The sequence below is a fragment of the Pyrgilauda ruficollis genome, unplaced genomic scaffold (genome assembly GCF_017590135.1).
Source record: "Pyrgilauda ruficollis isolate IOZ18807 unplaced genomic scaffold, ASM1759013v1 scaffold13, whole genome shotgun sequence".
NCBI lineage: Eukaryota > Metazoa > Chordata > Aves > Passeriformes > Passeridae > Pyrgilauda > Pyrgilauda ruficollis.
The window spans coordinates 9,302,908-9,316,461 of record NW_024511432.1 but is presented as its reverse complement, the minus strand read 5'-3'; the positions used below and the strand labels follow the sequence as shown (position 1 = coordinate 9,316,461).

Here is a 13,554-nt window from a genome sequence, read left to right as displayed (position 1 = left end):
TGAGGCTAGTGGGACATTAATGCCACTCAGAACACTGACAGAGGCAAGTGCCACAAAGCCATCTGGTTTTCCTGTCACTGAGTGTTATGACACTACTGGGAAAGTCTTTGTCTATTTCCTTAGAAGCCAAGGAGTTGTTCTCAAACAGAACAGGTTGCAAATGACAAGTGAATTTAACTGTCAGATAAAAACAGAACACAAAAGAACTCAACACAAACCCCACATCACTGCCCACCCTCCTGAGAACAGGCTGTTCCAAGGTAGCTGGCTGGCACTAACGCCACCAGTACAGGCAAGGGGAGTCAGAGCCCAGCTCCAAGGGGTTGGCACCAAAGGTTTGGATAGGCCACTGCTGGGAGGCAAGAAAAGGCATCACACCAGACTGTGGCATTAGGAAAAGTAAGAATCTGTCCCAAGTCCACTTGAGCTTTGGAGCTGCTCCTGGCATCCCATGAGCATCCCTAACACCAATGCAGACAAGGACCTGTGTAGCCAGGTGCTCCCCCTCTTCACTACGTCCACAGCACAGACTAACAGGGACAAAAGCTAGAGCACAGTTTCTTTTTATTTTAAGATGTCACTATTCACACACATCAGTCAACTATCCTAAGACATCCCCTAGACACCTAGGGAATCTAAAACCCTCTAAGATTTTATTAGCTCAAGAGACCACTATTAAAAGCTTTGATTTTAGTGTTTCTGTACTAAAAAGTCTAACAAGCCCGACATTCTGCTTTCACCCTGTCAGACTAATGTGCGCTTTAGTGACAGTATCCATTTACAAATCAATAATACATCATACATCATCCCCAGCTTTACTTCTGGAAAGTGCTAAATGGAGTCAATGAACCGTCTATTTACAATTTCAAATCCTAACATATTTACAATAGAAACCAAAAGTATTTAAAACCATTAAATATAGTGTTTAACTCTGCTATATTAGTTTACATGAACACAGCTTAACTCTGGCATCGTATTTCCAATACTAGTATTTCCGCCAGTAATTTAAGATTCTTCTTAAAAAATTGCTATTCCTGGAGGGAAAAAATAAAAGCTTAAAAACCAACCCAAAACCTCCAGGCATTTCAGAGCCCTGAGGAATTACCCACCCTAGCCAGTCTTCACGTAGAAGTACTGTAGTGTTCAAGAGAGACTTCCAAACTCCAGGCAAGCCTTTAAAACCTAATGCATATGTAAAACATTAAGAGTCAGTAATCCATTGAACAGGTTTACTGGAGTCACTGCTACCATTCAGGTTTTACTAATCCGTGGTCAAGAAGGAAACTGCTGCTTTGCTGTTTCTCCCTCTGTTACATTCCCTCCACCCCCAGAAAGTGTTTTGTGCACCAGTGTCCAGGACAGCTAAGTGGGCATTGTCTTCTCTTCTTTGCTGAAGGGCTGGACTGAGCCAGGCTTCACCCAGGACAGGCCAGAGACGTGCATGCTTTTGCAGTGCTGATCTTCCGGCTTCTTCTGGGGAAAACAAAGCTAAGGTTACAATTGTAAGATACCCAAACCCTCTCAGCTCCCCCTCCGTCTATTTTACTTCAGCAAATACAAGTACAAAAGAGACTTGCACCATTTCCTCTCCTTAAAGAGGAACAGTAAGATAGCCACTGGTTTAATTTCTGGAATGTGTGTGGCATCTGCAGAACCACCCTGACAAGAGAGTTTTAAGGATTTAACTTGGGTACAGCTGCCCTATCCCACCATAAAGACTCAAGGACAGTCCTCTTGCTTGCAGGCCCCAGCCCAGCATCGCTGCACTGCTCTTCAGTGGTTTTCTGGTTCCACAGAAAGAAACGCCAATCCAAACCTCCCCCAGCAGTGCCCCTGTAGTTCTACCTGGTGATGCTGGGCATGCTGGGGAGGAATACTGCACCCCACAGGTGATTGGGAACCAAATTAATGGGTCAAAGTAGCAATTAATGCCTTTGTTAAACATGGGAGTTTCCTAATGCTTTCCAAGGATGGTCCTGTCCTTCCCTTCCCTGGGCATTTGTCACAGTTAAATGCTTGAACAGTAACTATTACCCAACAGTGCAAGAAACATTTTGAACTCACTATTGCAATTTAGAAGACAAAAAAAAACAAAAAAAAATGCTTGAAGAAGAAAGATACAGCTTGGAGCAGCTGTAGATTCAAAGTAGTTAGAGATCAGTAAATTAGACATCTCCTCCAGCTGGCCAAAGCAGCAGAAGAGCTTGCAGGATTATTTTAATACCAGGAACTGTACAACAACTACATCAAACCTGAACAGTGTGTTGAGCTCTAGAAAGTGAAAACTGCATGAGCAGACTTGGTTGTCTTTTACTTGCAAAGCAGATTAAAGCAGCAGGAGAAGAGAACCCGCACTTCTGCCCCTCCCAATGCTTTGTGCCAAAGGTGACAACGTGTGACAGAGCTGCCATAACACGCTGGACAACAGCAAACAGGAGGGATGAGTTAAGCCTGAGCCTGGCAGGGGCAGCTGCCTCTCCCATGCTGCACACAGGAACCACACCTTGTCCCAGTTCAGCAGGGAACTGGGACATCACTGCCCTCCCTGAATGGCCTAGCTGTTTCCCAAGGAACAGAATTCAGGGGTAATAAACAAGCATCCAGGGCTGTAGGAAGATTTAGGAACTTGTTTTTACAAGGAATGTTCTCAGCTACACTGGCATTTTGGGACACATCTACAGCACAGAAGTTGGGCCATTCCTATCAACAAATGACTGGAGCAACACAGTACCATGCATGCAATAGTTACTGAAGATGTTTGTTTTCACCTAAAAAGAAATCAACAGGTATCACCAAAGAAAATAGGACAAAAGAAAGGTCACTGTTGGCTATCAGTCTCTGAGACAACATCAGGCCCTTTCCATTTCAAGCACTATGGCCTATTATTTGTCTTTGATTTAAAGGATAAGAAGGAGGTGAAGAATGAAGGAGAAAGGGATGAGAAAAAGAAGTATCAGAAGTATTTCTTAAGTTTTGTATGAACATCAAGAAGTCAATCTGGCCAAAATATTTTCCTGTGTGTTTTAAGGCACGAATGTGACTCTGGCAGTTGGGAGCACAGCCACACTGAGCTCAGGTAGTGTATTGTATTAAGATCAATTTAAAAACCTCATTCATGACAGAAGACATACAAGAACATGAGGTAAAGCATGCAGTATGGAAGACAAGTTTGAACTGACAAAAAATAATTTTTCATTACACAAAACCCCAGAAAACCATAACACAGCCTCAGGCCAAGTCAGTAACCAAAACATTCAGAGTGCATTTCCTTGCCAGTCCAGCTATGACAGCAGCCACTGTTTCAGCATCCCTTTGTACTACAAGTGGATTGACTTGTCAGGCCACTCAGTACAGACTCAGAATTGCCATGTGCCTTGTCAAGTGCAAAGCAGTAATTAAAAAAACGAAACAAAATATGAACAATCTGAATCCCAAATCACATCCCATCACCCATCAGGTGAAAGCTCTATGAGTCAACACATTCTTGCTCAGTCAGAAGCATCACACTGTGATGGAAGGAACTCTCAGCACCTTTTGGTGAGCTGGTATTGTCTCATCAGTAATCAGCCGCATTAGAGAAGTGAGCAAGGGACTGCGCTTGTGCTGCTTCACAAAGTTTGCAATGAGAAGGAAGTGCTGAAGCTTTGATTTTCAGTAATCAAAGATCTCAACAGAAGAAAACGAAGAAGCTGGGGACTGTCAGGTAATGAAGGAATGGTAACAGGCAGGACAAGTGCAGGACAAGCTAACAGGCTGCCAGTGAATCTCTTCATCCCTTCCATCCATAAACAAAAAAAAAAATAATCTGCTGTGTGCCAAGAATTGTACTAACAAAGCTTTCTGGCTAAGTGACTAATTACTTAACACAGTTAGAGCAGTGAAGTTAGAGCAGTGACATAACTGCTTCGTTAGGAGACCACAGCAGTTCCAACATTCCTGCTGAGCCAAAAGAGGGGTGGGAAAAGGTCTTTCTAGTACACAGAGAATCTTTCTTTCTGTATCAGTCAATAAACCCTTCCTAGAATGAGAATGTGAACTTTGCACGTACCTTCTGAGTCAACATCTTCTCTCTAGCTTCATCATGTATAGCTGGATTCCACGGAGAAAAACTATGGAAAAAGTATAGTTCACTCTTACTTGGAATTTTTGCAAACCACAGCTCAGAGAGAGCACAAAGCAGTGATTTTGCTTTGTTTAGTTCATTGAATTTTAAGTAAATTATAAGTGGTGTTAAAACATATAGTTAAGAACTAAATTCATATTGTCATGGATCTTTTCAACAATAAATGTATAGGTTTTCAGTTCTGAGAACTGGAAATTCAGCACATGTGACATGAAAAACCACTCGTATTCACCATGAAGCTGACTCCATCCCCCATGCAGGCAATCTTTAGAAGGATTTTAAAACTCTGACCAAAGCTACAGTCATTCAAACTGAGCTCAGGAAAGCCAGAAAGCAGTATTAAATCATGGACATTTCTGTCTGAGGGAGGTGGGTGTTTAAGGGCTTTTTGCTTGTTCTGAGATTTGTTTGGTTATTGTTTTGAGATTTTTTTTTCTATAACAAAAGCAGGTCAGTTAGCCTGACAGAGAGCCTGACATCAGCAACTACACCAAAACTTGCTCTCAAAACAGGACAGGGTGAATTTGCTCAGAGTACTCACATGATTGCATAGGGGTCCTCTATTTTGGGCTGATCAAATAAATGACTACTGCATAGTTTGACACTGTCTACCACTTTACTTTTGAACAGCTGAACATCCTTTTCATACCTGCAAGACAGAAGTAAGTAGTGTTAAGTAACTGCAAGGAGCCACAAGTTTGCTCTAGAAGCACAGACTTGGGCAAACCCCAACTTGACTTTCCTAACACAACCAAGTCTGGAGGCAGAGACCACAAGTAGACAGAATTTTACAAACCTCTTGTTTCTGCAAGTCTATGCCAAAACCTCTTAAGAGGCCATGCCCATACACATGGAAGATACTCACAGCACTGCAGCCTCAGGGTTCAGAGGACTGGTTGTATCAATCTTGTAGAAGACTCTGCGAGCATACATTAACACTTGCCATATGTGATTATGATTTCTCCTAAAAAGAACAAAGCATGATGAAGAATGGAACAAGCTTCTCAAATTATCCATCAAATTGTCAGCACTAACCTCCATTTTGCAAATGCTCTTTTCACATCCAGTTCACCAGATAAAGGGTCCACTAGCGGGTGGAAGACAGGCAGGTCAAAAACCAAGCGCTGTGTTAGGAAAAAAAAATCATTATGACAACTTCAATCCTAGTGCCAACACCACGGGATGAAGGTCAGTCAAATGTTGCTTCCAAGTACTAATTAATTGTTACTGTATTAAAAGAAAGCAACTGCAAGTGATTGCTACCAGCTGTGAAACTGTAACCCAACACACCTGTGTAACATGCAGGGTCTTGTCCTCTCTCACATGCTATCACCAAATCAGGAAACTAATCCAGTTAACTGCACAGGCACTAGTGCCAACACAGGTAATAATATCAGATAAGAACAGATTAAAGGAGTTTTTCTGGTTTAGCTATTTGTGACTGAAAGCTTTTCACATACCTGAGCTACAATCAATACCTTTTTTTTTTATCCTACAACACTTAAGTAAACTGAGCAGTGACACCTTGGTGTCTTCAGCTCTGTACAGCTCATTTCCTCCAGGGTTCACAGTTCTTCCAAAAGAAAACTGAGTTTCAAGAGAAAGGCTTCCTACTAGTTCTGTTATTTTAAAGATGATAGCTTTACATAAAACTTGACACCAAGCAGGCAGCTACCCAACACAGCAGTTGTGTGCACCTGCTCTCAAATCTTCCTCTTAAAGAACTGTGGCCAAGAGGGTAAGCTGCCCTGAAGAGTCTGACTGCCACAAAGTACTTTTTTTATTTTTATTTTAAAATTGGTCTAATAACTTGGAACCTTGAAACTAAAGAGAAAGCAGAGATGGAATATAACACCATACTACCTATCTCCTTCTTCCTCTGCTTCACCATGTTCTCCTCAAATTTTTAGTTCTTTGTTTCAATGTAATTTAGAAGAGACAACCAAGAAATCCTGCAGTATTATAGCAAGCACAGCACAGGTGTCTGGATTTTACCTTCCATTGTATCACTACTCAGAATTCTGATACCTCTTTAAGGGCTTCAGTTTCAAGTTCCTGCTGAGGAAGTAACAAATCAAGAGTGGAGGGAAAGAACTGGTTGATTACTTAACACCCTAATGCATCTGACCTCAGGAAGTTCACTCCACACCAGTCTCAGTAATCAGAGTAATGTAATTCCTCCACAGTGGTTTGCAAATGTGTACCAGACATGGCAAATGAGCCCAGTCAAGTGAACAGAGTTCAAGGGAAAGGGAAGCTAATTGGTGTATCAACTTTAACAAAAAGCTATACTTCCACCACCAGGAAAGAAGAAAAAGCCAAGACACAGCTACTTACCGGGCAGTCTCCATCCGGGTAATTATCAGGAATATAGACAGTGAACTTGAACACACCATCCTGGTAGAGCCCATGTCTTATGAATATCACTCCAAACCACACTGCAAGTGAGAAAGATTGCTTGAGTGAAAGAATTACAAAACATATGCATATAAAACAATTTAAAAGTAAAATTTAAACTTACTTAAAGCCGATCGGTACGAGGGCTGCACGTAGACACCTGGCAACTTCTGCTTCACCACCAAGGTACTGCAATCAGAGTGAGCACTCAGCCACTCAGAGAGCTCCACAGCCACAACAAACCCAGCATGTACCACCCACAGCCCAGCAGGGCTTTCTTCCACAAACTCACTCCCAATTCCCAAGGCTGCCCGCAGAAGGAGGTGACAAATGTAGTGAAATCACACTCTCCCGCCTGCTTTTCGCACCACCCCACCTAAAGACTTACTAGCAGAGAGCACTATTCCTCCTGATAAAACTAAGTAGAGAAGCAGAAAATCTCTTCCTTCAGTAGATGCATTTAACATATGTCAGTACAGAAATTTACAATTTTCTACTGAATCCCCAGTCTCAAAGTGAGGAAGAAGAAAAGAAATTCAATTAAGTAATTTTGAACACAGCTTCACAGTCAATTGTAGCTGCTGCTGAAGTGTGACTAAACTTCAATCTCAATTTTAAACAAGTATTTTTTTCAGTTTTAGATGACACCAGGCTGCAGATCAAGCTAAAATTACACTGACAATGGCCAAAACAAACCAAAACCCAAATTAACTTCACAGGTTTTCCAGTTACTTGGCGTATGGGTTCATTAAACTGAACTCTACATGTTTGCACAAATAAACAACAATCTTAAAGCAAAACATCAACACAGTTCTCTGCTTACGATTTCCCCAATATTTGTTATTAGTTCCCCAAATAATGAATTTCCATTATAGTACCAATATATTTACTCTTAAGAAAAATATCTTTCCTGAATTAAAAGGCAGGGTCAATTCCTTGAAAAAGAAATAAATGTTTTGAAAGTTCTCACTTTCGAGTTAACAGTTAAATACAAGAACTGAGACTCAGTGTTGCATAAGGACTCCAGGGATTTCATTCCAAAAGGCACCACATACTTGGGAATCCAGTATGTCTGTTACAGAGGAAGTCCCTTCAGCTCTGAGCACTATCCAGTTATATAACTATAAAGTTCTCAAGACAGATTGTTATGCTCCCACAGCAGCCTACAAATCACTAGATGGGTGAAATGCAACTCCACCCTCATAAGCTTCACGTTAAATATCACAGAAATGAATGCAGACTTCCCAACATCCACTTGATCAACTGGATCAGGCAGTGTTCAAGTGTTTCATGTGACAACTGAAGGAAGGTCCCACATCCTAACTCCATTAGATAGCACCACATATTCATGAGCATCTTCCCACTTGACAGCTGCTTGCTTCTATTTTAATACTTGTTTCAAATATTTGGTATTTCTGACTAAAAAGCCATTAGGATAACTCAACTCAATGTGCTTACTTCAAAATTAAGAAATGTAGTAATTCAGAGAATAACATCTAAAAGCACCACTTAAAATCTCATCTCTCTTCTCCCTTTCTGTCTCAAGAGATCAAGTCTTCTCCAGAAAAAGAACTCCACAGACAATGTCTTCCTGCCTTCAAGGACTATGACAGACATCATGCAAGAACTAGGCCCCTGCAGGGGCTTTTTCCCCACTGAAGCATGAGCCCAGTGAGCTAAAAAAGATGAAGAAAGTGAAAACCTACAATTCTGCAAGTAGTGAGTACTCCAAATAAAAAGGCCCATAGGAAGCATGTGTTCCATTTGTGGACTGGGAGGAGGTGGCAGGTGAAGCAGGCTTGGTTATTGGCACAGCATTCTTTGGGATAGAAGGCAACTGTTTCTTCGCAGAGGCTCGCAGGGGACTGGTTCGGAGCTCTCCACTCAATGTTTTCTCTTCAGTGTCAGATCGCTGTCAAATCAAAGGAGAACCATGAGATCACAGGCCATATTTCAGACACATTTAACACATGAACATATTTTAACACAGGTTTAAACCAAATTATGGTAATTACAACTTAGGCCAATGAAACATATCTTGGGTTTTGGTGATCTATTGCTTGAGGAATGGCATGGAGGGGGTCCCTTTGCATTTTATTTTTAAATAGACTTTTATTCAACTAAACACAACCTACAAGTACAAAAGTATTCAATGCTGGATAGGAAATCTGCAGATTAGGACAAATGCTTAAGGAGGCTTACATTTATTTAGAACCTGAAACCAGACAGTATAGAACATCAGCTTACAAGCCAATCTATTTCTAGCACACAGTGCATCAAGATAAATCAATTCCACTGACTAGCATCCTTACACTGTAGACTTCAAAGACTCTTTAAAGTAGTGTAGTAAAACTGAGATGAAAAAGCAAGGTTTTATGTATTTCACTTCCTGCCTGTATTTAAGACATCAACATTCCACTTGGAACTGATCCTATAGTTCACCCCCACAGGGAAAGAATCACCCCTTGGCAGGTGTACCAAGTTTAAATAGTTTTACTATAGGAACCTTTGTATGCCTTTGCTGTCTTTTCTTGGAAGAAAAGAACAAACCACTGCCAAGAAACACTGTACTACTCACAGACCCCAAAATCATTCTACAGATTGCCAGGACAAATGTGCAGGCTACAGACTTAGGCTTAGGCTATGTGTGGTGACTAAAGGCAGGATTTAAGCTGCAGTGTTTTGAATGGCCCAAGACCTGGACTAGTAACAATATCTCATGATCAATGTTACATAATTTGCTCTAGTACTGAACACCTGGGAAGTGATTAACCCTAAAACTCCCATGCTTTTATTACTGCTACAGCCTCAAGCAACAACAGCACTACAGAGGTATAGTTTTGTCAAAGCTCACTGCACATGCTACAGCTAAGCTGTACATAAGACACTAAAATGTCTTAAGAAAAGAGTGTTTCTACCACTTGATCTAATTTGTTTCACATTTCCTGTTTAAAGATGCTTCAGATAAAAAAAGTCAACAAATTCTGGAGTAAACTCTATGCACAGGCACACTGCAGTTAACACAGCTCAAAGCTAGTTTACACTTTTACTGAAGGTGATCACAACCCTCGGGATAAATGCACAATAAAACACTATTTGCAGATCACCTGATGTTTTTTCCCAGCACTGCTACCACCCCTCCCAAGCATGACAACACTTCCTGGCATCCATTCATTACATACCTTGCGCACAGAACCTGTAGACATGCTCCAGAAAGGGTTCATAACGTGTATTCCAAACAAGGGGCTGCAACTTCTTGGTGTCTTCGGAGTGTCCTCAGGCCCTTTGGATTTGTTCCCTAAAAAGTACACAGAACAAACATGCATTTAACAGATAAACAGGACTCAATATAGGATTCAGATCTAATTCTGTAGTCAGCATTATCTTTCTGTAACTTCAGAAGAAAACTTTACGTATGTAAGACCAACAAGAGCTGAAAATGCCAAAGCTCTATTATATGCTCCAGAAGAATAACACATCTATTTTTGCACCTGAATCTCCGCCTTCCTTCTGACAGAAAAAGACTCTACATTCAGCATTCCATGTTCATTTTACCAATGAGAAGGAAAAAAAAGGGTCATCTCTTGGCTCAGCAGAGTTTAGGAAGACTCTCTACACAGGCAAATATTAGTGTTATCACCTCCCCATCTCAGTCCAGCACCAGACAGAACCTTGATCCTGCTAAGTGTCCCCTCACAGTTCACTCTTGACTTTGCACATTTCTGAAAGGTCTCAGTTTGACAAAGCCTCTATCATTCCTAGTGACAGAGATGATCCTTTCATTGAGTTTGCATCATGTATTTGTCATTTCGTTTTCATCTGCATTGGAATGCCACCAGGAACAGACAAAGCCATAGAACACAGAAGTTTCTCTGTGGCTTATTTAATGGTTTCATTATTAGCACTAAGGCTTAGTGCTCTTTAGATCAGCAGCCCAATAGCAAGGACTTCTGCAGTATTTGGAGTTTCAGTGTCATCTACTGTGTACGTCCTTGCTTTCCTCTCTCTCTTTTTTTTTTTTTTTTTTTTTTTTAAGTCTTGCTTTGCTTGTTCAAGAACTCTGATCCATAGCATCTCTTGTCTGGCACAGCCTATTGCCTCCACTCTTTTTTCCTCTCCAGTTTTCCTACTTTCCTTCCCTGTCTCACCCTCCCATTTTTGGCTCCATCACCTGAGGTTTTGAGGCACTTTACTCAGTTTCTTTAATAGAAAGTTGCACAGCATGGATCAAGATGGCTAACATGATGTGAGAGAGACAACCAGTGGCACAGGTTTCTACTATGGTCAACACTACATTTTTACTACAGTAAGGAAGGCAGCATCTGTTCACTATTGGACTGATTAGTTTATAGAGAAAACTGAAACATTATGGCCAAAATCTTCCTAAAATTAAAATAAATGCCAATCTTATTGAAAGAAAAAAAACCCACACCAGACAATTTATCCAAAGAAAGTCTAGGAATTTTAAATATTTAAAAGAAACATCAATATCAAATCATAGCCCTCTAGGCTAAGCAGCAGCTTAGCATTAACAAAAATGCAAGCACCTTTCAGAAAAGTGATGGAAAATAATTTCTGCAATCAAAAATCATCTCAAACATTCCAATATACACCAGGCTCCTCCAGGTGTTTTTTCCTCTTCAGCAGCCAGTTTCACAACATTCTGAGCCGCTGAAGAGGGAAAGTCAGAGCACAGCTACTGCCCTGTGAGAGCAGGGAGAAGATGTTTTCACTTTTGCCCATCTCTTGTCTAGAAAGCAGAGTCATGCCAGAGGGCTGTGCCACAGGCCTTTTCCATCAAAGCAGCCAGACTAAGTGAGACAGGAAGACACGGGGCCAGGAAGGTAGGAGACATTTCCTCGGGAAACTCCGGCATAACCAGAGGGTGGAGGAACTGACGCACAAAGAGCACCTGGGCGCTCCAACAAGAGGGAGAAGTGCTGGAAGCTGAGGTACAGGTTGGAAGACAATTAGCTGGAATCTGAGTGATTATGGGATTGGAGTGGGATCAGTTTGTTTGTTTTGGGCTGGAGTTTTTTTTACAACTAGGTAATACAAGCTGCACTATCCCGGAACTAGAGATAGGAGAAAAGGAGTCAGCAGGACAAAGAACCACAAATGCAGGTAAAAACCAGCCCAACCTACTCCCAGGGAAACAGGGAACTTCTCCAGGAGCATGGGAACTGATGTTAGATGCAGCTCAGTCACCACATCCACCTTTCAGAAAGCATCTATGTATCTCAGTACACCTACAGCTTTGCCTACTTACGTGCTATTAAGAGCAAATAAAACATTATTTTAGCTTTAGTTAAGCTACGTAGTATCATCCTAAAATTATTGTTAAACTGTCTCCAGTCTCATACACCTGCTAAAATACTGTTTACAGTGCAGAACTCAGAACCTCAGAATACAAGCTTCCCAGAAAAGGGGACTTTTACCCACTGTTGTAATAAGTGTCATATTTTTCTCCTCTCACCAACAGAGTTATTTAATCAAACACAACACTAAAGCAATGCGAAGAAAAAAAAACCAAACAACAACTTTATCTGCCCAGGACAGAGCACTCTTCTAAAGATTTTCTGGAAACGTCAACAAATCAAAGAGAGCCACTCCTACACCAGAGAGCAAACTGAGCTACTTCAGCCGAGCACCAGAGAACAGTGCATATGGCACACACAGTGCTTGTCCAGCAACCGCTGCTGTCAGTTCACACTGGAACTCATTTCTCCCGGCACAGCCACTCCTGACCTCCTTTGGACCCAAGGCCCTCGTTCACCCACACCTTAACCTGCCGGACAACACGGGAGCCGCTGCTGGTGGCGAACAGGAACACTGACCAGTCAAGCCTGTTCGCCAACTCTTCTTCCACAGGTGGGTTACGCGTTCCATACCAACACCTGCTGCTACGAGCTCAGTGCACTAGGAAACTGCAATCTACGCCAACGACACCTGCTCTCAGACAGCAGCCTAAGGGACATGGGGTGTTGGCCGGCCGAGTCCCCCAGCACAGGGCGCTCCAGCGGGAGCTGTCAGCCGGGGGTCACGGCAGGTTAAGAGCAGTCCTGCGAAGCCGGAGCGGGTCCGGGGGTGTTTCCCGCCGAGGCCGCGGCCGTGAGAAGCCGTTCGCAGGGCGAGGAGCAACGGACAGAGCGCTGGCAGCCGCCGGGCCGGGCCGGGCCGCGCTGCGCTGGCAGCCGCCGGGCCCGCGGTGCCTCCCGCACCCCGCGCGGGGCAGCCCCAACGGGCCGCGCCCGCCCGGCCCCTCCCGGCGGCAGGTGACGGCCCCGCGGCCGCGGACACCCCGCAGCCCCTCAGCGACAGAGCAGCCCCGCTGCCCTCCCGTGCCGCGGGAACGGGAACCCCGCGCCCACCGCCTCCGTTCCGCCCGGGAGGCTCAGCCCGGGCAGGGCTAGCGCTGTGGGCCCTCTCGCTCACCCACCGAGGCTCCGCCGCTTCCCCGCGAGGCCCAGGCCCCGCCGCCGCCGCCGCTCCCGCTACCCCCGGCACAGCCCCATTTACCGCCCGCCCCTCGGGCCGCACATCCGGGCCGCCCCCCGCGGCCAATCGCTGCCCGCCGCTCCCGGTACCGCCCCGCGAGGCGGGCGGCGCGGCCGCAGCCGCCACTCACAGCTCGGGACGGGCCCTGACGCGCCGGGGCCGCCCCGGCTCCGTCACGGCGCGGGGCCGGCCGGCCGGGACCTGCGGGCCCCGCCCCGCGCACGGCGATTGGTCTGAGGGCCTGTCCGTCTTGTGGCGGGCGGACCAATGAGATCGCGTGGGTGCACCTGTCACTCGCTCAGCTATCTGACCGCGCCGAGGGTGGAGCTTAGAGAAAGGAGCAGCTGTCATTGGCCGGCGGGGAGCGCGGGGACGCACGCCATTGGCCGGTGGGCCAAAGAGGGGGCCTGGGGCGGGGCCTGGAGCCCGTCCGGCGCCGCCCCGTGTCCGAGCGCCGGTCCCAGCGGGGCGGCTGAGGGAGCGGGACGGCGGCTGCCGGGCTGCCTGGGAAAGCCCGGGGAGGGCAGGAAGGGCGG

General features: G+C 44.6%; 1 protein-coding gene across 2 annotated transcripts; it reads right to left on the bottom strand.

The window, feature by feature from the left end:
• Nucleotides 1-547: 547 nt before the first annotated feature.
• LOC121348924 (AKT interacting protein) lies at nucleotides 548-13,023 on the bottom strand. Of its 2 annotated transcripts, none has more exons than XM_041458938.1 (10): nucleotides 12,960-13,023; nucleotides 9,703-9,818; nucleotides 8,227-8,432; nucleotides 6,645-6,709; nucleotides 6,461-6,561; nucleotides 5,159-5,247; nucleotides 4,989-5,087; nucleotides 4,665-4,772; nucleotides 4,049-4,109; nucleotides 548-1,473 (listed from the first exon to the last, which is right to left on the bottom strand). In XM_041458938.1, the coding sequence occupies exons 2-10, from the start codon at nucleotides 9,742-9,744 to the stop codon at nucleotides 1,363-1,365; spliced, it is 882 nt and encodes a 293-aa protein (XP_041314872.1). In that variant the 5' UTR covers nucleotides 9,745-9,818; nucleotides 12,960-13,023; the 3' UTR covers nucleotides 548-1,362. The 2 variants fall into 2 exon arrangements, with proteins under 2 accessions (XP_041314872.1, XP_041314873.1); XM_041458939.1 differs by having other exon boundaries at nucleotides 548-1,470.
• Nucleotides 13,024-13,554: the final 531 nt, after the last annotated feature.